Raw genomic sequence first — 26,612 nt, 5'->3', positions numbered from 1 at the left:
TTTTTATTTCCTTACTGTCAGTAAAGTTTCGGGAGAGAGTGGATATAAATACTCTGTTCAGTATGTCATATTTGATTAGAACTTCACAAGATTTTAGTTATTACTGTTCTTATTCATGTATATTAACAGTATAATTTTTGTGTGTGAATACATGATGAGATCCTGATTTTTAAGACTTTTTGTATGTTTTACTTTTTTTTTTTTTTAAAGATTTTATCTGAGAGAGAGCAATTATAAGCAGAGTGAGGGGCAGAGGGACTAAGCAGACTCCCTGCTGAGCGAGGAGTCCCACACAGGTCTCCATCCCAGGACCCTGAGATCATGACCTGAGAAGTCAGACGCTTAACTTACTTAGCCATCCAGGTGCTCCTTGTATGTTTATTTTGACATAATACCAGAATTATAGATAGTTGCAAAAATTGTATAAAAACTTTCCATATACCTTTCTTTTTTTTGTTTTTACGATTTTATTTATTTGAGAGAGCAGAGAGAGAGAGAGAGAGAGAGATGGAGCACAAGCTGGGGGGAGCAGCAGAGGGAGAGGGAAAAACACTACCCTCTGAGCAGGGAGCCCAACATGGGGCTCGATCCTAGGACCCTGGGCTCATGACCTGAGCCAAAGGCAGACGCTTAACCGACTGAGCCACCCAGGCGCCCCTCCATATACCTTTCGTCTTGATTCTAAGTCTTTTTTTTTTTTTTTAAGAATTTATTTGAGAGAGAGAGAGCACATGAGTGGGGGGAGGGGCAGAGGGAGAGGGACAAGCAGACTCCCACTAAGCGGGGAGCCTGATGTTGGGCTCTATCCCAGGACCCTGAGATCATGACCTGAGCCGAAGTCAGATGCTTAACTGACTGAGCCACCCAGGCACCTAATGATTCAAAGTCTTAACATTTAACAGTATGTGCTTCATCATTCTTTCGGTGGTTCCATGTGGTGTGGCTGCCCTATTGGGCAGGGCAGATATAGAGAACACTTCCAGCATTGCAGAAAGTTCTGTTGGACGGCACAGTTACAGAATATTCTTCAGTTTGGGTCTGTGTTTTGCACAGTTAGATTCAGGTTGTTAGAATGAATGCACAGGAATACCGCAGAAGGAAGCTGAGCCCTTCTTAGCACATCCTAGCAGGAGGCACATGTTAACGTTGTGGTATTAACTCTGATCTCTTGGTTAAGGTGGTGTTTGCCAGGTGTCTCCACTGTAAAGTTCTATCTCCCCATTTGGAATTAAAAAGTATTAGGCGATATATATATACGTGTGTGTATGTATATATATACATATACACACACATATTTTTTATTTAAATTAATTAGCATATAATGTATTATTGGTTTCAGAAGTATTTGTATATCATTTTGGACAAATTTCTTTCAGGCCCTTTGTTCATTTTTTAATTGGGTTATTTATTTTTTTATTTAAATTCAGTTAATTAACATATAATGTTTTACTGGTTTCAGAGGTAGAGATCTGTGATTCATCAGTCTTAATATAATACCCAGAGCTCATTATATCACATGCCCTCCTTAATGTTCATCACCCAGTTACCCCATTTCCCCCCCACCCCCAGCAACCCTCAGTTTGTTTCCTATGATTAAGAGTCTCTTATGGTTTGTCTTCCTCTCTGGTTTTGTCTTGTTTTATTTTTTCCTCTCTTCCCCTATGATTCTCTGTTTTGTTTATTAACTTCCACATAGGAGTGAGATCATATGATAATTGTCATTCTCTGATTGACTTCTTTTGCTTAGCATAATACCCTCTAGTTCCATCCAGATTGTGGCAAATGGCAAGATTTCTTTTTTTGATGGCTGCGTAATATTCCATGGTGTATATATATAACACATGTTCTTTATCCATTCATCTGTCGATGGACATCTGGGCTCTTTCAGTAGTTTGTCTATTGTGGACATTGCTGCTATAAACATTGGGGTGCAGGTGCCCCTTCGGATCACTACATTTGTATCTTTCGGGTAAATACCCAGTAGTGCAATTGCTGGGTCATAGGGTAGCTCTATTTTCAACTTTTTGAGGAACCTCCATACTATTTTCCAGAGTGGCTGCACCAGCGTGCATTCCCACCAACAGTGTAGGAGGGTTCTATTAGGGGATATTTTAAGACTTTGTAAATCACCTTTTTCTCATCAAACTTTTACCCACTAGCTTTAGCATCCACTGAGGAGTCTTTCCTGAAACAAGTAATTACTGTTGTGGTTGCCAAATGGTGGTTCTTCTATTACTCCTCTACATTTTACTGAAAGGAGGAGCTCTCCGCTCTCTGTTATTTATATTAGTGTGGATTCATGAATTCTTATTTTGTTCAGTGAGTTACAATTCTTTGTTGTTGTTGTTACAGTTATAATTCTGATGCTTGCCTTGTCCTAGTTTCGGCCATTAGGATAAGTGTCAGGCTGGCTGACTCCTGTGTCCTTTGGACATATTCGTGTCATTCTTTGAGCATTATCCAGCGAGATATTCCAGGCTCGTCTTGTACTTTCCCAGTCCCAGCCCTAAACAGTCATTTTTCCATGGAGCCCTGGTTCCTTTAGGTGGAAAATGATATTTAGAAATGAAGATCTAGGGGCGCCTGAGTGGCTCAGACGGTTAAGCGTCTGCCTTCGGCTCAGGTCATGGTCCCGGGGTCCTGGCATCGAGCCCCGCATCGTGCTCCCTGTTGAGCGGGTAGCCTGCTTCTCCCTCTCCCTTTGCCTGCCGCTCCCCCTGCTTGTGCTCTCTCTCTCTCTGTGTCAAATAAAAAAAAAAAAATCTTAAAAAAAAGAAAAGAAATGAAGATCTAACACTAGGTATGTTCACTGCTACTGGGATGCCATCGTTTTTAATTATTCATCAACTCACCGCAGTTATGTTGGAGTAACATGAAACAGCACGGGATCATTGGAATGTTGTTTTGAGCTGAAATTATATGAATGTTGCCAGTGATAACACTGTCTTCCTTTGCATTTATCATGTCAAATATTTTAAGCATAGGGAAAAGTAAACAGAGTGATATATAGAACACCCATATACCAGCCGTCCGTAAATATAATTGAAATACTCTCTTCTAGTCCTTTCTCTCCTACCTGCTGTGCTGCATATGCTCTTGGTTTTCCCCTTGCATTTCTACTTTTGCTCCATATGCATGTGTCTATAAACAATATATAGTAATGTTTGATGTGTCCTTAAACTGTATATGAATTGTATTGTACCACATATACTTTCCTGCAACCTGTTTTTTTTTTTTTAAGTAGGTTCCACGCCCAAAATGGGGCTTGAACTCATGACCCCAAGATAAAGAGTCACAGGCTCTATCCAGTGAGCCAGCCAGGTGCCCCTCCTGCAACCTGTTTTTCCATAGTATTGTTTCTGAGATTTACCATGTTGATACATGCAGATTTTATTCATTTTTATTTAAACATATTTGAAGTTTTTCAGGTATATGAAAAGAATATTACATGTGGACCCACCACTCATCTTCAGATTTAAAATACAACAGATACAGTCGAAGCCCCCCACCCCCTACCCCCCATGTACCCATTTCTGCTCACCCCTGCCTTCCTGGGAGTGACTGATCTGAACAGTGTGAATGTCTTCCCATGTCTGTGTCTTACATGTGCGTGTATGCTTAATCAGTTTTATTTGGCATATTGTAGAGGTTTTTATAAATGCTGTCACACTGTTTTACTATTCTGCAACTTTTTTCATTGGTAAGATTTATTCAAGCAGATGCATTAGCACTAGTTCATTTGTTCTCATCCTTGTGTAGTAGTCTCACACTCACTCTGAATCTTCCACAATTATCTATTTTCCTTTTGTCAGTTTCTTTTTATTGCTCTTTTTTGCTTTTAAATATTTTATTTATTTATTTGACAGAGAGAGACACAGCGAGAGAGGGAACACAAGCAGGGGGAGTAGGAGAGGGAGAAGCAGGCTTCCTGCTGAGCAGGGAGCCCGATGTGGGGCTCGACCCCAGGACCCTGGGATCATGACCTGAGCTGAAGGCAGATGCTTAATGACTGAGCCACCCAGGTGCCCCTCTTTTTATTGCTCTTAAGAGCAACAGTGCCATGAACATTCCTAAACAGGTCTCCTTGTACAGACCTGTGCAAGTACCTCTCGGGTATTGTTCCAGGTACCAGAGTCACAACACAGATGACCCCCAAACTGGACATACCCTGCTCATGGACTCTGTAGTCTGGGAACTCGGACTGGGCACAGCAGGGACAGCTTGTCTCTGCTCTGCAACATCTAGGACCTCAGTTGGAATTTCAAAGGCTGGGGGCTGGTTGTTGATGGCTGTTGACTAAGGCTGCATTCCTTCTCCATGTGGGCTAGTTTGGCCTCTTCGAAGCATGATGACCGAGTGCCACTGACCAGCCTTCTGAAAGAGTGTCCTGACAGCCATCAGCCTTTTATGACCCAGCTGTGGAAATCCTTCGGCATCATTTCTGTCCCATTCCATTTGTTTTTTGTTTTTGTCTTTGTTTTTTAGATTTTACTTATTTGACAGAGAGAGACACAACGAGAGAGGGAACACAAGCAGGGGGAGTGGGAGAGGGAGAAGCAGGCTTCCCGCCGAGCAGGGAGCCTGATGTGGGGCTCGATCCCAGGACCCTGGGATCATGACCTGAGCCGAAGGCAGACGCTTAACCCAGGCACCCCAACAGTCCATTTGTTTAAATAATCTCAAAGGCCTGCCCAGGTTCAAGGGAAGAAGAAATAGATACCACCTCTTGATGGGTGTGGCAAGGTTCTGGAAGACTTTGAGCAGAAATTGCTACTGCCATTTTGGGGATATACAATCTGTCCTCTGAACCTAGGTAGGTCTGTGTGTAGTGGCTGGGACTTAGAATATGAACACTGTCATCTTCGCTAGATACTGCTGAATTGCTCTCTGAAATGGTTGTACCAGTTCATTTTCCCACCAGTAATGTATGAGAATTCTTATTTTCTAGATTATTTCCAATGCTTGCTGTTGTCAGACCTCTTAATTTTTGCCAGTCTGATTGATGTGAAATGGTTAATTAATATGTATTGCAGTTCTCTTCCCTTGGCTTGTGGCTTGCATTTCACCTGGTGTTATCTTTTGTGGGGTACAAGTTTTGTATTTTATTTTATTTTTTTAAGATTTTATTTATTTATTTGAGAGAGAGAGCGAGGGCATGGGTGGAGGGGCAGAGGGAGAGGGAGAAGCAGGCTCCTGCTGAGCAGGGAGCCCAACGTGGGGCTCCATCCCAGGACCCTGAGATCATGACCTGAGTGGAAGGCAGAGCAGACGCTTAACCGACTGAGCCACCCAAGCGCCCCCAAGTTTTGTATTTTAATGTCCAAAATACAGTCTTTTCATTTCTGGTTTGGGCCTCTTTTATGTCTTGTGTACAAAATCTTTTCCTACTCAAGGATCAGAAAATCACTATCCTGTATATTGCCTTCTAAAATTATACAGCCTTTCTTTATACATTTAGGCCTTTAATCTACCCCCAGACTGCCTCTTATGTGTGGTGTGAGATAGGGATTGAACTTGGTTGTTTTTTCAAATGATTAACCAAGTGTCACAGCACCATTTTTTATTTTTTTATTTTTTAAAGATTTTATTTATTTATTTGACAGAGAGAGACACAGCAAGAGAGGGAACACAAGCAAGGGGAGTGGGAGTGGGAGAGGGAGAAGCAGGCTTCCTGCCGAGCAGAGAGCCCGATGCAGGGCTCGATCCCAGGCGCCCCACAGCACCATTTTTTTAAAAAGTTCATTTATTTAAGCAATCTCTACACCCAGTGTGGGGCCTGAACTCACGACCCCAGCATTGAGAGCCGTATGCTCCACTGATTGAGCCACCCAGGTGCCCCTGATGGCACCATTTTTTAATAGAGTATTTTTTCCCTACTGACTTTTTTTTTTTTTTTTTAAGATTTTATTTATTTATTTGACAGAGACACAGCGAGAGAGGGAACACAGGCAGGGGGAGCGGGAGAGGGAGAAGCGGGCCTCCCACTGAGCAGGGAGCCTGATGCGGGGCTCGATCCCAGGACCTGGAATCATGACCTGAGCTGAAGGCAGACGCTTAACGACTGAGCCACCCAGGCGCCCCCCTACTGACTTTTAATGCCACTTCTGTTGTATATTATGTTCCTTTCCTGGATGAGTCTATTTTGGGCCTCCCTAGTCTGTTTCACTGGTTTATTTGTTCCTGAAAGGAAACTACATCATCTTAATTATTAGCATTTTATAATGAGCTTTGATTTTTGGTGTACTGCTTCCTTAACTTTTTTTTTTATCTTTTAAAAATATTTTTGCCATTTTATTTCATGTAAATATTACTTTCGGCTTATCACATTTTATTAAAAAAAAAACCTGCGTTTGCAGCGCCTGGCTGACTCAGTTGGTGGAGCATGCGATTCTTGATCTCAGGGTTTTGAGTTCAAGCCCCACGCTGGGTGAAAAGATTACTTCAAAAAAAACAAAGCAGGGTGCCTCGTCGCAAGCTCTTCCACCTGAGCCAGCCAGGGGCCCCTATTTCTTGAATTTTTAACATTATCCATAATTATCATGGATGAAGATTTAGGTCCTTCACATATCATTTGGCTAAGAGTATAGAATTCTAGGGTATATTTTCTTCCCATCAGATTTTTAAAGATTTTGTCCCATTGTTTTATGTTGCCATGAGAATATACCTGATGATTGATTCTCTTCCTTTCTCCCCCGTCCCAATCCTGTGTCTTTTGTGTTTTCTCCTTTCCCCCCATCTCTCTTATTTTGAAAGCTTTAAGCCTACAGAAAAATGGTACAGATGGTATGATGAAAACCTCTGTATATTCCTTGTCTAGTTCACCAATTGTGAATATTTTACCACATTTGCTTTATGTCTTCACAACATTACAGATTTTTTTCCTTTTGCGGAACAATTTGGGAGTGAATTACAGACACTGAGATTTCACTCCTAAATACTTCAACAGGTGTCTCGTCAGAACAAGGACGTTCTCCTACATAATCTCAACACAGTTCTCACACTCGGGGAATTTAATATTGATGCAATACTGGTATCTAATACACAGTCTATATTCAAATTTCCCCAGTTGTCTAAATAATGTCCGTCATAGATGTTTTGGTTTTTGCTCTTTAATTCACACTCCAATCAAGGACCACACATTGCGTTTAGTAAATGCGTTTCTCATTCCTTATAAATGAGTTCAAAGCTCCTTCTGAAAGTTTTAGCATCTTCTTATCCTTGGTATCCTTAAATTCCATAACACTATATGCCTTGATACAAGTCTTTTTTCATTCATTGTTGGAGGCACAGATTCTTCCAATCTGGAAACTAATGTCCTTTGGTTCTATAGACTTGCTAATGTTATTTCTCTGTTGATTTCCTTCCTTCTGTGTTCTCTTTCTCTGGAACTTTTGCCAGTAAATGTTGTATTGCATGGGTTGATTTTCTAAGACTTTTGTATGCTTTAGTTTCCATCATGGCCTCTTTGTTCTCTATCTCCTTGTCTTAGTATTACATTTATTTTCGCTCTCATTTTTAGTTTCTAAGAGCTGTTTCTTGTTCTTCAGTTGCTAGTTTTTCATTGCTTTCTTGTTTTTTGAATATAACCCTGATTTCTCTGAGGATATTAATAGCTTTTTTAATGCTTTCTTTAGTTTTGATTTATTTTTTCTGAGTTAACCTTTCATTTTGAAGTCAGCTTCATATTGAATTTTTTGCTTTTTAAAAAAAAAAAAGTGTTGGTTCTTTTACTGTAGACTCACATTTAAGGGGGAGGCAGATAAAAGCCATTTGGAGACTCTCTCTGCGCAGATGGGGCCTATTTCCTAGTAGCCTAGTAGCCTTTCCGTATAAGCAATCATAGAGTGACGGACCAGCCGTTTGGTTAGGGAACCTCCAGATGTGATTATGTAGAGGTCTATTTTCTAGGATTGTTTGGTTTACCCAAAGAAGAGTCTCCCGGTCTCTTATCATGCTCTGGTGGCAGTGAGGGATGGGGAGCCAAGTTGGTTTTTTTTGTTTGTTTGTTTTAAACTTTTCCTTAATCATCATCTCCTTATCCCTTTGCTTCCTCCACCTGTTAGACTTGGGTTTCCAGAGTGGCATTCATCTCTCATTCACATTTCCTGTGTCCTATCGCCTGGCTGGGCAGTCCACTGCTGTCCTAGGCTCTGGCCACTCAACTGAAAGACTTTTAACCAGCTCCCTTTGGTCAGCCTGTGCTTCCAGCCTACCTACTACTGAACCTGAGATTCAAGTCCTGAGCCTCTCAGGGTTATGAAGATACCAGCCTGCTCACCGTTAGCATCCCATTTACAGGCACTGAAGCTTATAGCCTCCTCTGCCTTGGTGCATCTTCATTGAGATCTCTCCTTTGTTGCACTCAACTCTTGATTTCTCTGTAACTGCCTCATTGTTTAGTGGGATCTTGGGATAAAAAGAAAATTCTTTGACTCTCTCTTCTATAATAAGTCTCACATATATGTATTTTTAAGGAAATTACCTAATTATATTAAACTTGGGATTTTGCCTTTACTCTGTGGAATTTATAAAAAAAGTATACAATTCAAAAAAGAATGCAAATTTTAATCTTTCAAAATACTGCTTACTTAAAGGGTCTTGACTGATACTATATAATTTTTGTTTTTATTTTGAAACAAATTCAGACTTACAGAAAACTTGTAAGAATTATCCTATTCCTTTTACCTAGGATCAGAGTTGTTAACATTTTGCCGTATTTGCTTTATCACCTCCTGTATATATATGTTCGTTCCCATATGCATTTTTTTTTTCTTGAACCATTTGAGAGTAAGTTGTGGACATTATGCCCCTTTACCCCTACATTTTGGTATGTATTTCCTAAGAACAAGGGCCTTCTGTACATAGTCACAGACAAATCAAAGTAAAGAAATCAAATGTGCAATTCACATCTAAATTATTATTTTATGGCACTTTTTTTCCAGTTCAGGATCCAACCCAGAATCATGCCTTATATTCACTCCTCTTATCCCTTTAGTCACCTTCAATCTGGAACAGAGTGTTAACCTTTCTGTTTCAAGACCTTAGCATTTTTGAAGAGTAGTATGGACAGCTATTTTATAGACGATCTCTGAGTTGATGTTATAATGTTTAATTTTGTGGTACATTTCTTTATTTTTCCTTGTAGCTCTTAGGAGAATATGAGTCCCTTGGAAAAGAACACGAAAGAGTAAAGGTAATGGTTGATCATTCATGTTCTGAGCTTCATGGAGGGGTAGAAGCACTGGGTTGGAAATGATGAGGGCTGACCCTTTATATAACCCCCTCTGTTCTCCCCATCCTCCATCCCCATTTAGCTGCTTGAGTTAGACCACTCACTTCATCTTCTCTGTCAATATCCTTATTTTCAAATATTTGCCCACTTAAGTCATAAATTTTCAGATCTATGTTAACAAATATTGAATGGCTATTGCATTTGAGATGAGTTGAGATGAAATTTTTAGAAGAGTATAAGGTATGATATACATGTAAATAATTATTTAATAATATTTAAATACAAAGTTTTTTAAAGCATTCACTTTTTGTGGGGTTGAATTTATTATGTTTTAGTTCTTAATGAAAGCTTTGGGAACTACATATTTGAATTTAGCGAAACCCCACAGTGATGCTGTAAGTGGGGTCCAAAGTATTTCTGTTGCATAGGATACAGGGTTGTGGTCATTCAGGGTTAGAGGAAGGCAGGGAGGTGTTCTGGGGGCTCAGGAGCCGGTCAGGACATCTGAAATCTCACCAGCACAGGTATCTGTTTTGCCATTTACTGAGGTTTTGGGCAAGCTGTGGCTAAAACATGTCCATTTTAACACTGGATTACTTGTAATCAAGCAAAGCTTAATAAGCTATACCTGTTATTACAGGGGATATATGTACGGCTCTTTGTATAAACCAGTGTTTTGTTCTCTCAGTTTTTCCCTTGAATTATATACTGGCTCGTGGTTGGTGCTATATTGGCTGAGTATCTGCATAATTTTTTTTGTAGCTCTCTGGTGTAGTCTTAGATTGGTTTCATATTATGTATTTTAAAATAACATGAATATATCCTGAATATTTCAGTTATCGAATTTTTCCTTTATCTTAATAGGATACATTAAATACAACTGAGAACAAATTGCTTGATGCACATACTCAGATTTCTGATTTGAAAAGGTAAAATGTATTCTCTTACTAGTAAGATAATTATGCCTCTATTGTTCTTTTAGCATTTAAATATGTGTCTGTACTGAAAGCAATGAAAAGAAAGTTTTTCTTGAGGATTTTTAGGCACTTTGAGATCAGGTTTTATCCTAATCTTCCCCTGACCTGGAAATACATTTGATTTTAGCCGAAGAAGATTTTTAAACGATTAGAGTATATTGGTGGTTGTGTTTGAGGAGTGTGCATTTCCTGAAACATTATGTGTTTCATTATGCAAATGATTAGATACTTCTAATTGGCTTTGGAGCATGTTTTTGTATTTGTATTTGGAGATGTGTCCCTTATTTGGAGATTTTACTGCACTCCTCAGGACTTCCCATCGGGGAGAACATGAACGCTGTCTGGCCTCATCTGCTCAGGGCTTTTCTGTGATGCATTCGGTTCTGCTGATAGCTTCCTTATCACATTGGCATAAAGCATCAGCCCGTTAGAGCTGTTCTTTCTCAAACCTTCCTTGCATCAGGGTAGGCAAGAATTTGAGCTTAGAAGATGAGACGAAGACATATGCAAAGTTTAAAAGGACAGAAAGAATGCCAGGATAACCTCAAAGCAATTAATTGGCCAGAGTCCTATTTTCTGTTGGTAAACTTGAAAATAGGCTTTTATTCGGAACATGGCACAGACGAGGTGAGTTGTCTATAGATGGTTTTCAAGGTAGTTTAGCCTCTGTGTCTTTTAAAAATGAGGAAGTTCTTACTAGTTCTTTTATTGGACATTAAACCTGCTTCCTTTTTTGTGAAAACATTACCTATGTATATTTTATATGCGTGAATATATATGTTTAGAATTAAACATGTTAGAATTGCAATTTACTGAATCCTTGAATTTATTTTATTTTTTAATTTAATTTATACCGTGTTTTGATCTGTAGTCAAATGTATAAATTTTTTTAACTTGTCTATATAAAGTCCATTTGTTGTTTCCTTGCCCTTCAATTGTAGTATATGGCGTGTTTCTTTGTAGAGTTTAATGTATTTGCCTTTCAGTTTATGTTCCAATTTTGCTCAGCTTTTATTTTGAAAAAGGCTTACAGACCAGCGGTTCTTCTGTCACCCCTTTTCTAGAAGCGTCTGTTAAATAAGTAATTTGTAGTTGAGCTATATTTTAACTTGTGTTCTTAATTTCTCCTTTTACTTTTGAATTAGAACAATTTCAAAACTTGAAGCTCAGGTCAAGCAAGTAGAGCATGAAAATATGTTAAGTCTTCGCCATAGTTCTAAAACTCCCATGAGATCCTCACGTGCCAAGTAAGTTATTTTGTTTAATCTCTGTAAAGCTAGAAATAAGTGCACCCTTTCATTAAACTGAGAAGCTCAGCTGTCTAAGTCATAAGGAAGTCAGAGTTAAATCTCATTATAGAATGTAGATGTGTAAAAGCATCTAATTATGGGGCGCCTGGTGGGGCTCAGTCAGTAGAGCATGCGACTCTTGATCTCGGGGTGGTGGGTGCAGAGCTTACTTAAAAAAACAGGAAAGTAAAACCATCTAATTATTAGATATCATAAAACCTCTCATGCGGGGCATTTGCCAAAAGGAGGAAATAGAATCAGATTGGGTGTAAAGAGACTTGGAATGTTTTCTTTGTTGACTCTGCCCAGCTGTGTGACCTTAGGCAAATCACTTAGGTTTTTTTTGGAGCTCAATTTTATTATCTCTAAAAACAAGGACATTGAGCTAGAACATCTCAAAAGGTCTTTTAGCTCTAAAATTCCAGAAATTTTATTCCTATGTTAATGGGCAGACCTATGAGGATAGATCTTCATTAGGTTGTATGAATTTTTCTTTTTAGTTTTTTATTCAAAATTGGCTTTGCTGTAATCTCAGAGCATTATCTTGATACATTTATAGAGTAGTTTTTTTCGTATTAGATTGGTTTTTAGTATGATTTTGTAAAGAATGTTAAATGACTAGATCGTAAGGTCATAATATTGATGTGTATGAGAAAGAGTGTTAATTGTAAATTTTAACCTATGTCATTGTCAAATGAGAAACTTTTTCTAGATCTTTGTTCATTGACCTTAAGTTAGAACATAGTGAATTATTTAAAGAAAAAATTTTGTAAGTTACTGAAATTGAACATTTGAGAGACAACAAGAGTGGTGTGAGATTGGGGTCAGGGAAGGCCTTTCTGTGGAGTGACTTGTAGGCCGGGAGGTAAGCCCTGTGCTGAGTTGTTGGTGTGGGAGGCATGAGGGAGGGGCATGTTCCAGGCAGAGAAATGAGCTGTACTACGGCCAGAGGTAGGAAAGAGCTTAACATGTTTTAAAGAACCTGGAGGAAGCTTATGTGACCTGAATATTGCCAGCAAGGGTGTAATAGCTCCAGATGAAATCATAGACTGTCCTACATCGCTTTCTAAGCCATGGTCAAGAGTTTGGATTTTACTCTAAGTCTGTTGGGAAGCCTTTGAAAGGTTTTATGTGGTAAAATTAGGTCCTCTGATATTTTTTTCTTTTCTTTTCTTTTTTTTTTTGAGAGAGAGCTCGAGCAAACAGGGTGGGAGGGACAGAGGGAGAGGGGGAGAGAGGGAATCTTAAGCAGGCTCCAGGCGCAGTGCAGAGCCCAATGCAGGGTGTAATTTCATGACCCTGAGATCATGACCTGAGCTGAAATCAAGAGTCGGACGCTTAACCGACTGAGCCACCCAGGTGCCCCTGATTTCTATATTTGTAATGCACCTGCCATGAGGAGAAGATGGAGAGGAAAACTAGAAGCAGACACATTAATTAGGCAGTTATACTGTTAGGAGAAATGGTGTTCACTGGGTGCTGGCCATAGAAATGGACAGAAGAGAAGGGTCTGCGAGAGATTCTGGAGATAGAATCCACAGAACATGGTTAAGAATGAGATGACAAGATTAAAAGAGAGGTGTCTAATAACACCTTGGTTTCTGTCTTGAGCAACTCCGGGTGCCACATATTGAACTAGGGAAGAAATGGGAAGAGCCGACCATGGGGTAAGGATCAGAATTTCCATTTTGAATATTTTAGTTTGAGATTCATACGAATTCCAAGTGGGAATCAAGCAGGTGATTATAAATTTACATTTGGAATTCAGAAATAGGGTCTTAGGCTGGAGTTACAAATTTTAGAATTATTCTGTAGTGCTTGACTCTGGGATAGATGATGGGTGTGTGGTGGGAGGTTGGTGTAGGATGAAGCTCTGAGGACCCCCGATGTTTTGATGTTGGGGCCAGAAGGAGTTGGCACAAGAACCTGAGAAAGAGCTGCCAGGGCGCTCGGAGGAACCCTGAAGTGGCCAATGGTGTAGACACTGCCGAGAGAGCAACTGAGGGGACTGGTGACCCCTAGGTGCGCCAGCCCGGCCTTGATGGCCTGGAGAGTGGTTTGCGTGGAGGGACAGATGTGCACATCCGTTGGGAAGGTTGTGTAGAGTGAAAGTGGCCTGTATGTCTTGCAGCTGGAACATTAATATATTGTGATATATTTATGTACGGTGCTATGTAGTGTGACGGTGCGTACATTAGATCAGGGATTGGCAAGCGCAGCCCCAGCCCAAGTCCAGCCTGCTGCCCGTATTTGTAGGGCCGTGAGCAAAGAGTGGTTTTTACGTGGTTAAATGTTTGGAAAGGGGCGCCTGGGTGGCTCAGTTGTTAAGCGTCTGTCTTCAGCTCAGGTCACGATCCCAGCGTCCTGGGATCGAGCCCCGCATCGGGCTCCCTGCTCTGCGGGAGGCCTGCTTCTCCCTCTGCCACTCTCCCTGCTTGTGTTCCCGCTCTCCCTGTCTCTCTCTCTCTGTCAAATAAATAAATAAAATCTTAAAAAAAAAAATGTTTGGAAAAAAATCAGAGAATAGTATTTTGTACATGTAAAAATTATATGAAATTCAAATATCAGTGTCCATAAATAAAGTTTATTCATTTACCTCTTGTCTGGCTGCTTTGCATTAGAGTGGCAAATTTGAGTACTTGCAACAGAGATCATCTGGCCCATAAAACCTATTAAAATAAAACAAAACAAAAAACCTATTTATTATCTGACTCTTCGTAGGAAAAATTTGTCAACCATTTAAGTTGATCATTAACATGATTTAATCTTTTTTTTTTTTTTTAAAGATTTATTTACTTATTTGAAAGAGAGAGAGAGAGCACGAGTGGGAGAGGCAGAGGGAGAATCTCAAGCAGACTCCACACTGAGCATGGAGCCCAATGTGGGGCTTGATCTCACAACCTGAGCTGAAGCCAAGAGTTGGACGCTTAACTGACTGCGCCACCCAGGCGCCCCAACATGGTTTAATCTTAAGAACATAATTTGGAACAACAAAATACCAGTTGCAGAAGAAGTAGGACAGTATTTATATTGACTTTAGCATTTAGAACGTGTCTTACAGATTCATACAGAAGTAGTAAAAGTATAACAACGTGTATGGAAATGCTGAATACAAATTTAGTGAAAGTGGTAGCTGACCGCTTACACTACGGTTATGACGTTGGAGGAATGATATTGGTGAGGTACACAGGCGACTTGGGTTGTATGTGTAGTGTTCCACAGTTCAGCGGAAATAGAGCAAACAAGGTTCATAAACAGATGGTTGGTGCGTGAGTATAATCTGTATGTCTGTGCATGTTTGAAATATTTTATATTTTAAGTGAACAGGAACCAATAAGGGATCAGTATCCAGGATATAAAGAACTATAAATGAATAAGAAAAACTCTCAATAGAAAAATGATAAAAGAATATGAACAAATGATTCACAGAAAAAGAAACCTCTAAATGGCTGATAAAATTGAAAAGATGTTCATTTTACTAGTAATCAGAAAAATGCAAATTAAAATAAGCATGGGATACCACTCACACCATCAGACAGGCCAGGCCAGACTCCAGCTCTGATCATTGTAAAATTTGGCAAAGATGTGAAGAAATAGGAACCTTCAAACTGCTGGTTGGACTGAAAATCGATAAGCTTGTCTGGAGCGTGATTTGGCAATATCCAGTAAGACTGAAGATGTGTGCACCCCAAATTCCACAGTTCTGTTTTTGGATATTTACCTCAGAGGAATTCCTGCACATGTTAATTGTAGCGTTGTTGAAAGGTGATGCATACAAACTAGAACATCCACCAGCAGGAGAAAGGATAGATAAGGTGTGGCATAATTGTACTGTGGGTAAATAATTAAAATGATGCCCCTGTCTGTGTTAACATGGAGAAATCTGAAACACGAGTAGAAACAGCAGCATTAAAAGGACGTGTGCATTATGTGGACATAATTTAAAAAATACAAATGACCTTATATGCAGAATCTTCTGTCTTACCGTTGAAAACAAATATGGTAAGATGTTAGCGTTTGTTAAAACTAAGTACAAGTGAGTGATTGCAATAGTCTTTGTAATTTTCTAAGAACGTTTGGGGAATGTTTCTTAATTTAAAAATCGAGGGAAAAAGGAAGGGAGCGACTGGGAGTTTACATGAAAATGAGGGAAATTGTAAGAAGTTTGGCTGTGGAAGGGAGCAGAGAGAGGAAGACACCTCTTGTCTCCTCGTCTCTTTTTTCCCTCCCAAATGTGCTGCGGGGTTACCAGCCGACCGGGAGGGCTGGGAGAGGTTTGAGGAGAGTGGAGAAAGGTGTAAGGGAGTCCTGTTGGAGAACTGGAGCTTGTCGATTCCAGAAACGTGTGTTGTCAGCCAGTGTTGGGCGTCCATGGAGATGGTGACGGTGACTCTGGTGCTAGCCCAGGCTGCAGTTGGGTGGCTTGCTTCCAGCAAAGCCCAGAGCTGGGACTGTGGACACTCGGGAGCGAGACCACCGTGTTCCTCAGGCTAGGTCTCTGCTGCCAGTCGGGGCTGAGGGAAGGTGAGTGCGGAAAGGGGATCAAGGCAATGAGTAACTGTGCACCCCAGAGTAGGTAGAGGGGAGCTGAAAAAGCTAGGGGAGGGGTTGGTAAGTAGAAAATGGTGAGGCCAGGGATCACAGGCCTTGGGGTCACAGTGCCTTGGTGACACTTGAGCACCTTAGCCAGAAGAATCTTAGGAGTTGTGACTTCTTATTTATTTATTTATTTGAGAGTGAGCACAAGAGGGGGTAGGGTCAGAGGGAAGAGGCAGACTCCCCACCGAGCAGGGAGCCCGATGCGGGACTCGATCCCGGAACTCCGGGATCATGACCTGAGCCGAAGGTAGTCACCCAACCAACTGAGCCACCCAGGCTCCCCTGGAGTTGTGACTTCTTAAGGGGATGTGTTCTCTAGTGATGATGAAGTCCAGTGAGTATTCTCCAATGGAGGGGCAGGCGAGCAAACAGGAGTCGAGTCCAATCATTGGAGAGAGGTCCAGGATAGCTCCTCCCTGTGGACACTGAAGTAGGAGGGCAGGAGCAGGTGTGGAGAAGGTGAGAACAGTTCTGAAGTCTAGCAAAGGGCCGGTTAATGCATGATGTGTGAGCTTGAGTTGGGCAGGGTGTCCATAAGATGTGGGAAGGACTGGCCTTCAGCTGCACTACTCAATACACTAGTCACTGTGTGTGGCTATTTCATTTAAGTTAATTAAAATTAAATGACATGTAAAGATTGCTTCTTCATCTCACTAGCCACAATTCAACAGCATGTGACTAGTGGCTGTTGTATTGGGCTGCACAGATAGAGGATGTTTCTGTTCTCACAGAAAGTTCTCCTGGGCAGTGCTGGTCTGGGAGGAATGAGAAGGGCACTCTCGCTGTACCTCCTTGGCCTGAGCTATGGGTTGGGTGTGAAGCATAGGAAGTGTGGTAGGAAGTTAGTTGGGGGTGTTCAGAGCTGTGTAGACAGGAGAATACCTTGACTGAGATGCAGAAATAGCCCAAAGTAACAAACCTAAAATAATAGTTCGCTTGGATCTGAAAACCATAAAATAGAATTCGTATATCTAAAATAAGGTTGTTTTATGCAGTTTTAGAATTACTGTACAAATGTGTACGTACCATTTCAAAGCAGGTTGTTTGGGGCACCTGGGCGGCTCAGTCGGTTAAGCGTCTGCCTTCGGCTCAGGTCATGATCCCAGGGTCCTGGAATCAGGCCCCCCTTCGGGCTCCCTGCTCAGCGGGAAGTCTGCTTCTCCCTCTCCCACTGCTTGCTGCTCCCCGTGCGTGTGCTCTCTTTCTCTCTCTCTGTCAAATAAATAAAATCTTAAAAAAACAAAACAAACAAACAAAACCACCACAAAGCAGGTTGTTTTCGGTATGTGTTCAGTGTGCACTGAAGCACGAGCCTGTCATGCCTCAGATCGTTTCTCCCTGTCCTAGCACGCTGGCCACCTCCGACGTCAGCAGGCGCAAGTGGCTGATACCAGGAGCGGAGTATTCCATCTTTACTGGCCAGCCTTTGGACACCCAGGATAACAGAGTGGATAACCAGCTAGGGGAAACCTGTGCTCCCGGGTAAGGTGGCTTTGTCAAAGGTCATATTTAGGGTCGATTACGGTTTCACAGATTTCAGTTGCCTTTAAATGTTCAGGAAGGCATAAAGAAGAGCCTTGCCTTCTCTTTGTGGCTTCAATGTCTTACTTTTGAGGACCAGATTTTTATTTTACTTTGAAAAGCTAATGGGTTTAGGATACTTAAGATCAAAGGCCGTGCAGACCGCCCCCCACCCTGTGCTCCTGACAGTGGTGTGCTGTGCACAGACTCTCGGTTAGGCTAAGGTGTTGATCCTTGCGTGACAGCCCACGCAACCATATTACTCCAGAGCACCATATAAATATAATACTTCTGTATGTGCCAGGATGTGAAGAGGATTGGGAAGTGCTGGTCTATTACATGCAGGTTCAATTTTAGTTTATTTACATTGTAAAGCATATATATTCATTGTGGAGTGTAATTGTTAACTCTCATGTCATTCCCTGACAGTGCCAGGGGCCTCTGTCTTAGCTCAGCCTGCTATTTTAAAGCACCGTAGACCGGGCAGCTTAAACAAGAAACACTTTTTCCTGCTGTTCTGGAGTCTGAGAGTCTGAGACTGGGGTGCCAGCACAGTTGGGTTCTTGGTGAGGGCCCTCTTCCTGGTTATAGGGTCTTTGCTTGGTGAATGTGTGCGGCGGAGACATCTTGTATCTCTTCTTTTTAGAAGGGCATTAATCCCATCACAGGGTCCCACCCTCATGATCTCATCTAAATCTAATCACCTCCCCAAGGCTTCACCTCCTAACACCATCCACTGAGGATTGGGGCTCCAACATACAAGTGTTTTGGAGGGACACAAATATTCAGTTCATAGCACTGCATGTCTTACAATTCTTATTTAAGGTACCATTCTCCTCCGGAAAAGGATTCTTCATCTGAAAGTTCACCAAGAAGCTTATTGATAAAAAAACAAAGAGAGACTTCAGATACACCAATCATGAAAGCTTTAAAAGAACTCGATGAAGGAAAAATATTTAAAAATTGGGGCACACAGACAGAGAAAGAGGACACCTCAAATAGTAAGCATTTTTCCCTTGTTTGATATAGATAGATAATAGATTATAGATTACGTTCTGATTAGTAAAAATTTATGCAGCATTCTTAAAGATATTTGGAATATATCTACATCAGTTTGTCCTTGGAAAGTTACAATAGACATTTGCTATTCATAAAGTGAGATGTAACGTTTTCTACTTTCCCTTTCTTGGTTACTGAGCATCTCTCAGTAGGATAAGAAGTATCTTTTTTTTTTAAGATTTTTTTATTTTTTATTATTTATTTTTTTTTTTTTTAAGATTTTTTTATTTATTTAATTGACAGAGAGAGAGAGAGAGACAGCGTGAGAGGGAACACAAGCAGGGGGAGTGGGAGAGGAAGAAGCAGGCTTCCGGCTGAGCAGGGAGCCCGATGCGGGGCTCGATCCCAGAACCCTGGGATCATGACCTGAGCTGAAGGCAGTCGCTTAACCAACTGAGCCACCCAGGCGCCCCTTATTTTTTATTTTTAAGTAATCTCTACACCCAACGTGAGGCTCGAACTCACAACCCCGAGATCAAGAGTCACATGCTGTTCCGACTGAGCCAGCCGGGTGCCCCAAGAAGTATCTTGAATACCATTTTTCTCACAAGCACAGGTCAACAGTACTTGCATCTCCTTGTACTCAGTCCAGCGCTCACGTGATCGGGCCTGCTGATTACATTGTTCACATCTTGGGCGTTGCATCTCCAAAGCAGTATCTCCTAGTAAATAAATTAGTGACTTGCTTTCTAAAAATAATCTCTCTTGGGCGCCTGGGTGGCTCAGTTGGTTAAGCGACTGCCTTCGGCTCAGGTCATGATCCTGGAGTCCTGGGATCGAGTCCCGCATCGGGCTCCCTGCTCAGCAGGGGGTCTGCTTCTCCCTCTGACCCTCTTCCCTCTCATGCTCTCTGTCTCTCATTCTCTCTCTCTCAAATAAATAAATAAAATCTTTAAAAAAAAAAAAAATAAATAAATAAATAAAAAATAAAAATAATCTCTCTTGAAAAATCACCTTGAATGGCAATTGTAAACAGGAAGCCGGAATGAATTCATTATAAACTCCCACATTTTTCTTCATCAAGCATTTTTTAATCCTTACAACGTGTATTTGCAAGTAATCATTCTAACCTGGATAGTGAGAATTGCTTGCTTGGCGTAATCATCTGTTAATAAAGGCGGGTAACCAGAGCTAGGTTTGTTTTGTTTACTTTTTAATCATTTGTCTGTTACAGAATTAGCGAATCCTCGGCAAACTGAAACGTCAGTCAGTGCAAGTCGGTCCCCAGAGAAATGTGCCCAACAAAGACAGAGGAGATTTAATTCTGCTTCACAGAGATCCTCATCTTTACCACCTTCAACTCGTAAATCAAGTACTCCAAGTAAGAGTTAGATGTGTCTGTCTCCTGGGCTCAAAAGAGTGGTATCCGAGCTGTGCACACATGCCTGATGTGTTCTGTTTCCCTTATGTTCTCTAGCACCTACTGGAGTACTCTGAGCACAGGGTCCCTAAATAAGGTCTTGTTCAATAATATCACCTGACTGCACAGATAACTATGACTATAGGTGAAGGAATTCTCACAGTATATTCAAATGAGATTTTTGTGTGTGTTCAGCAAATTCCTTTTTGCAACTCATACCATTTCACGGTTTTTGAGAGCATTGACAACTATCTAATTAAACATTAGTTCAAACAAATTAATGTAAGCTAGCCTGGAAAAGATATACTTCTTTTCATATAGTTACCTCTGGTTTCTTTAGTCAATTACAGTTACGGTTTTATTTTTTTTTATTTATTTTTTTTTTTTTTAAAGATTTTTTATTTATTTATTTGAGAGAGAGAGAATGAGAGAGAGAGCACATGAGAGGGGGGAGGGTCAGAGGGAGGAGCAGACTCCCTGCAGAGCAGGGAGCCCGATGCGGGACTCGATCCCGGGACTCCAGGATCATGACCTGAGCCGAAGGCAGTCGCTTAACCAACTGAGCCACCCAGGCGCCCTACAGTTACGGTTTTAAAGGTTAAGAATTGGATTTCTGTTTTCTCGATTTCCATTTTCAGAACAGCTGAAGATACTTGTGTGTCCCCGTGTGACAGGAGTGCGTGCCGGTGTTTGTGTGGCCCCGTGTGACAGTGGACAGGACTGTGTGCTGGTGTTGGTGTGTCCCTGTGTGACAGGAATGTGCGCTGGTGTCTCCATCTTATTTCCGGTCGACTTCTAAAATCCTGAAAAACCAGTTTTGAGTCTGCGTGCTGACACTGCAGTCTGATACACGAAAATGTTGACAGTGGTTCCCTCTAGGTGTTAGGATTATGAATTATTTTTCTTTTGTATGCTCTTATTTATCTTTCAAAAAGTTTTACAATAAAATTGTATTCCATTAAAGTTAGAAAAAAGTACTGAAAAAGAAAGTATGTTCTGCCAATATATGCATTATATTGAAGGAAGAGAATATTTCCTCTTCATTTTCTTCTGTAGCAAAAAGAGAGATTATGTTAACACCAGTGACTGTGGCTTATAGTCCAAAGCGATCCCCTAAAGAAAATTTGTCCCCAGGATTTAGTCATCTACTGAGCAAAAATGAAAGCAGTCCAACTCGGTAAGTTCTTTAAAATAGTAGAATAACATATTTTGTTACTGATTTTTTTTAAGTGTCAGCTTTATGCCTGTAGCTATCACTAATTTTTCAGTTGCCAGTGGGAACCCTTTGGATTTAAATCATTTAAATGAATGTCATATTAAAAATAAAAAAATACTGTAATCCATGAAAACAGTTTTTAACTGTGGATACTGGCTACTACTGAATTTAAATACTGCCTCAGAATCCCTTCCAGCTTTTGGATATAGAATGATAATTCTTTGTTTTCCTGAAAAGGTTTATGATACAGGGCAGTTTTTGAGCCATTTGTACAAGAAAGTGGGCTGTCCTGGGATGGCCCTGGCAATACACGTAAGTTTCCCTGGGTGCCTGAGACAATTGTCCTCTCTCTGAAGTGTGGTCAGCAGTGTGTGCCCCTGTGGGGAGCCATGCATGCCTACGATGGAAGAGCTGGTGACCTGGCTCCATCAGGCTCTTGAGAAATTTCTTAAGCTCGTTGAACCTCAGGTTTCCTCTTCTATAAAACAGGGATAATAATACCTGCCCTGCATATATTATAAGGTTGTTATAAAGATTGAAGGAGATAATGTATGGGTAAATGCTTTAAGTCTCTCATATATAAGTATAATTTTGTGTTAGAAAATATAAATTAAACTTCAGTTTTAGAAAATTATATGACCAGCTTTCTTTTTAAAAAATACGTGAATGTGTGAGTTAACTGGATGCCAGCTCATCTTTCTAGTGGAGATAGGGAAAATCAGTTAACATTTTTTTCTCACAAATAACTTGCTTCATTCAATAGATTTGATATACTTTTGGATGATTTAGATACTGTTCCTGTGTCTGCATTACAACGTACCAATCCAAGAAAACAACTCCAGTTTCTTCCTCTAGATGACTCGGAAGGTATCTTTTCCTAAAAAATTATTAGTTATGGTTTTAGTCATTTTGTGAATTTCTGGTATTTTTTCAAGGTCCTAAATAGTATAATATCCTTCACTTAAATAATTTTTCTGCACAAGGGCCTCTAAGAATAAGCATTCGTGATGCTCATATTATGTGTCAATGCTGTTATCCTCATTGAAAAGTTGGGAAACTGAGGTACAGACAGTGTTAATGCTTACTTAACCAGAGCCATACTGTTCAGTTTCTCTCTTTACTAATTTCTGTGCAACTTAGGCATCGGGTGATTTTTTTTTTTCTTTTTTCTCATTTATCTTTTAAGTTTGGAATAAAGTTACAAGATAATGCATGTGAGTCACTTGGGCAGGCCCCGTAAGATGCCAGCTCTGCACTGTTGGTGTGGGTTTGTGTCCACTAAATGTGTGTGTTTAGTGCTTAACTTTTTTTTGTTCTTTAAGTTTACTTAAAGTTCTTGTAAGTTTACAGAAAGTTTACATACCTTCACTTAGGGAAGGTGTGCAGATTGTCAAACCGAGAGCAAAACTTTTAGAATTCTGTAGAGAAAAAGCACTGAGTAAATATGATTGATTATTGTGTCTCTTTTCATTATGTTTTTTGGTATGTGGCAGTCCTTTCCAGAAAGTGAAGTCAGATAACATATATAGTTATGTATATGATCGAGCATGAAAACTGGTAAGAAATAAAAGAAATTTCTTTTCTCTCTGACAGAAAAAAAATACTCAGAAACAGCCACCGACAGCCAGGCTAATCACAGCTCTTCTCCCGGACTGCTGCCACATGGAAGGAAGGAAGTGTCTGTGAGACCAGCCTGGGAGAAGAATAAGTCAGTTAGCTATGAACGGTGTGAACCCGCGTCGGTAGCACCACATGGTAATGATTTTGAGTATACAGCAAAAATTAGGACCCTAGCTGAAACGGAACGGTTTTTTGATGAACTTACAAAAGAAAAAGACCAGGTAAAAACAAAAACTTAAAAAAAAAAAAAAAAAAAACAAACCAAATGTTTTTCTGAACTTAATGCTTATGTCTGAGGAATAGTCAGAGGGAATGATGGAGTCACACCATGCCAGGAAGCTACTGTGGCTCGCACCCCAGAGCTGCGCTCGGACCGCGTTTGAGCTGAGCTGTCCTTGCTGAGCAGGACAGAGGGCGCTTACGTGAAGGCGAGGCGCACTAGAAAGTACTAGGCTGAAGCCTGTCCTTTCCATTCTGTTACAGACATCCCTGCCATTTGTCAGAATTCTTCTGTTTTTATTTAAATTTGTTTTGTGTGTTCACAGATTGAGGCAGCACTAAGTCGAATGCCTTCTACTGGAGGACGAATCACTTTGCAGACAAGATTAAACCAGGTGAACTGTCTCAGCTTGAACGTGTGTTAGAGGCGTGGTGCTGGCTGGGGTTCCATTATTCAAGATGTTGTATTAGGCACCCTGAAACAACTGGGCTAAACTTTCGGCCTTTTAGGAAGTGTTTGGTGATTATAGTATATTTTATTTTATTTTTTATTTTTTAAAGGTTTTATTTATTTATTTGATAGAGAGAGACACAGCGAGAGAAGGAACACAAGCAGGGAGAGTGGGAGAGGGAGAAGCAGGCTTCCCGCCGAGCAGGGAGCATGATGTGGGGCTCGATCCCAGGACCCTGGATCATGACCCGAGCCAAAGGCAGACGCTTAACAGCTGAGCCACCCAGGCGCCGTTTTTTTTTTTTTTAAAGGTTTTATTTATTTATTTGACAGAGACACAGCTAGAGAAGGAACACAAGCAGGGGGAGTGGGAGAGGGAGAAGCAGTATAGTATATTTTAGAACTGCGTGCTGGCTTTCGGGAATAAAAAGTGATTTTTCCTTTATGCTTCATGAAAAAGACGTTCATGCCACTACACAATATGCCTTTGAACAGATTTTATGTTAAATTAATCCTCTCACATTAAATGTCCCTTTTTGTGTTTGTTTTTTCCTCCCCAGTCTCTATTTCTCAGCCCCTTTCCATTTAGTAAATACGTAGAACAGTTGGCTTTGCAACTGGAATAGCTGTAGAGGTTAAAAAGAGAGAGATGGGGGTGCCTGGGTGGCTCAGTCGGTTAAGCGTCTGCCTTCGGCTCAGGTCATGATCCCAGGGTCCTGGGATTGAGCCCCGCATCGGGCTCCCTGCTCCTCGGGGAGCCTGCTTCTCCTTCTGCCTCTGCTCCTTCCCCGACTCTTGCTCTCGCTCACACTCTCTCTCAAATAAATAAATAAAATATTTAAAAAAGAGAGAGAGAGATGTGATTCCATTATTGAGCAGGAGATGGTTCAGGCGAAGCGGCTCATGTGCATTTCTTTTAGTTGCCTTCCAGAGAGAATCAAAATGCATGAAACCATGGGACATTTACAATCTGCTCTTCTTGTAACATTTTAAGCATAAGGACAAGGATAGGTCTCTTATATAACTGCATGTTTTGGCTTTTCAGTGCTTTAACTTCAGGAAAAATTCATTTTCAGATTGATCTGTGATACCAGAAGGAAAAAAAAAAAAGCAAAGGAAACAGCAGAGGTCTTTCCTTGGGCTTACATACCTAACTTCTCCTTAAGACTTTAAGTCTCTTACTGTTTTTGTTGTTCCGAAAGTCTTTACTCAATAATTTGTAAGACTCAACACATGAAACTCTTCTTCCTTATTGGGAAGGCAGAAGGAAAACTTGTGGATACTCTGATTCTAAATTTATCTGAAACATTTGTTACATATATATTTTTTATATAATGATTGTAAGCTTTTAAAATAACTTAAAAGGGAGTAGAGCCTGTTCATACGTGTCAAAGCTGTTTCTTCCAGTAAGGAGACCAGTGACAGCAGAAAGGGACTGAAGATGCTTAAATACGATTCATAAGTGTAAAAAAGTAAAATTGGCAAGAAAAAGATGAAAAATATTCAGCCTCACCGATGAGTAAAAAACTACATATTTGAACAAAAGCATCTTTATTTATTTATTTATTAAAGATTTTATTTATTTATTTGACAGAGACAGCGTGAGAGAGGGAACACAAGCAGGGGGAGTGGGAGAGGGAGAAGCAGGCTTCCCGCAGAGCAGGGAGCCCAATGTGGGGCTCGATCCCAGGACCCTGGATCATGACCCAAGCCGAAGGCAGACAACATCTGAGCCACCCAGGTGCCCCCAAAGCATCTTTTTTTTAAAAAGATTTTATTCATTTGAGAGAGAGAGAGAGAGAAAGAGAGAGCATGAGTTTGGGGAGGGGCTGAGGAAGAGGGAGAAGCAGACTCCCCTGCTGAGCGTGACCTGAGCTGAAGGCGGACACTTAACTAGGCATACACTTTTTTTTTTTTTTTAAAGATTTTATTTATTTGACAGAGAGAGACAGAGCGAGAGAGGGAACACAAGCAGGGGGAGTGGGAGAGAGAGAAGCAGGCCGCTGAATAGGGAGCCCGATACGGGGCTCAATCCCAGAACCCTGGGATCATGACCCGAGCCGAAGGCAGACGCTTAATGACTGAGCCACCCAGGTGCCCCAAAGCAGCATTTTTTTTTTTTAAAGATTTATTTATTTTAGAGAGAAAGCATGTATGCACTGGTCAGGGGAGGGGCCAGAGGGAGAGAATCTCAAGCAGACACTCCCCACTGAGCACAGAGCCTGACCTGGGCTCGATCTCATGACCCATGAGATCATGACTTGAGCTGAAATCAAGAGCCAGACATTCAACCAAATAAGCCACCCAGGCACCCCCAAAAGCATCATTAAAAAAAAAAAAAACTTACATAGGCAGGTATTTAAATACACACACACGCAAAACAAAACAGTACCCAGGATTTAGAAAAGCATATTCTCATACATGGCAGGTGGAATTAGAAATTGTCACAAACTTTCTGGAATATAGTTTGACCTCTATCTGAAGCTTTAGAGTTTTGCATCTCTTCGGACCTAGCATTTTTACTTCTGGGAATGATTCCTAAGGCAGTATTTACAGATGTGTGCAAAGAAATCTTTTTAAAAATATTTATTGCAGCATTATTTATGGTATCCAACATTAGAAGCAACCTAAATTTCTGCTAAAAGATTCTTGATTAAATCTAATGGAATATTGCAAATTAATTTAAAATGATATCTCAGAAAGATATTTCATAACAAAAGTTCAGCTGAGGGGCACCTGGGTGGCTCAGTCGTTAAGCGTCTGCCTTCAGCTCAGGTCATGATCCCAGGGTCCTGGGATCGAGCCCCACATCGGGCTCCCTACTCTGCGGGAAGCCTACTTCTCACTCTCCCACTCCCCCCTGCTTGTGTTCCCTCTCTTGCTGTCTCTCTCTGTCAAATAAAATCTTTAAAAAAAAAAAAAAAAAGTTCAGCTGAAAAATGTTTTGAAGTAGAGAATTTGATTGTTTTTATTTTTCTTCTTAATGATGTGGATATCTACAGAAAAAAACCAAGAAAGAGGAACTGGTTATTTTTTACTCCTCTGTCTTCTAAATATTTTATCATGAAC

The 26,612-nt window shown here is 40.8% G+C and overlaps 1 protein-coding gene across 9 annotated transcripts in view; it reads left to right on the top strand.

Moving 5' to 3' along the window:
* The window catches only part of MPHOSPH9 (M-phase phosphoprotein 9), a 61,747-nt gene that overhangs the window by 30,347 nt on the left and 4,788 nt on the right, over window positions 1-26,612 (top strand). For 8 of the 9 annotated variants that reach the window (XR_013443547.1, XM_078061072.1, XM_078061069.1 and 5 more), the window contains 10 exons: window positions 9,146-9,193; window positions 10,097-10,161; window positions 11,355-11,456; window positions 17,445-17,579; window positions 18,444-18,619; window positions 19,852-19,998; window positions 21,094-21,214; window positions 22,017-22,120; window positions 22,847-23,094; window positions 23,419-23,487. Coding sequence is in view for 8 of the 9 variants with exons in the window: in XM_078061072.1 (XP_077917198.1) it covers window positions 9,146-9,193; window positions 10,097-10,161; window positions 11,355-11,456; window positions 17,445-17,579; window positions 18,444-18,619; window positions 19,852-19,998; window positions 21,094-21,214; window positions 22,017-22,120; window positions 22,847-23,094; window positions 23,419-23,487 (1,215 nt within the window). In the remaining variant the exon portion in view is untranslated. Of the gene's footprint in view, window positions 1-9,145; window positions 9,194-10,096; window positions 10,162-11,354; window positions 11,457-17,444; window positions 17,580-18,443; window positions 18,620-19,851; window positions 19,999-21,093; window positions 21,215-22,016; window positions 22,121-22,846; window positions 23,095-23,418; window positions 23,488-26,612 lie in introns of those variants that run through there. The other variant, XM_078061071.1, reaches the window with a different exon arrangement.

This window comes from Halichoerus grypus, chromosome 13, assembly GCF_964656455.1.
Source record: "Halichoerus grypus chromosome 13, mHalGry1.hap1.1, whole genome shotgun sequence".
Classification (NCBI taxonomy): Eukaryota; Metazoa; Chordata; class Mammalia; order Carnivora; family Phocidae; genus Halichoerus; species Halichoerus grypus.
Note: the sequence above shows the minus strand (reverse complement) of the source record. Positions and strands in the feature narration are given on the sequence as shown.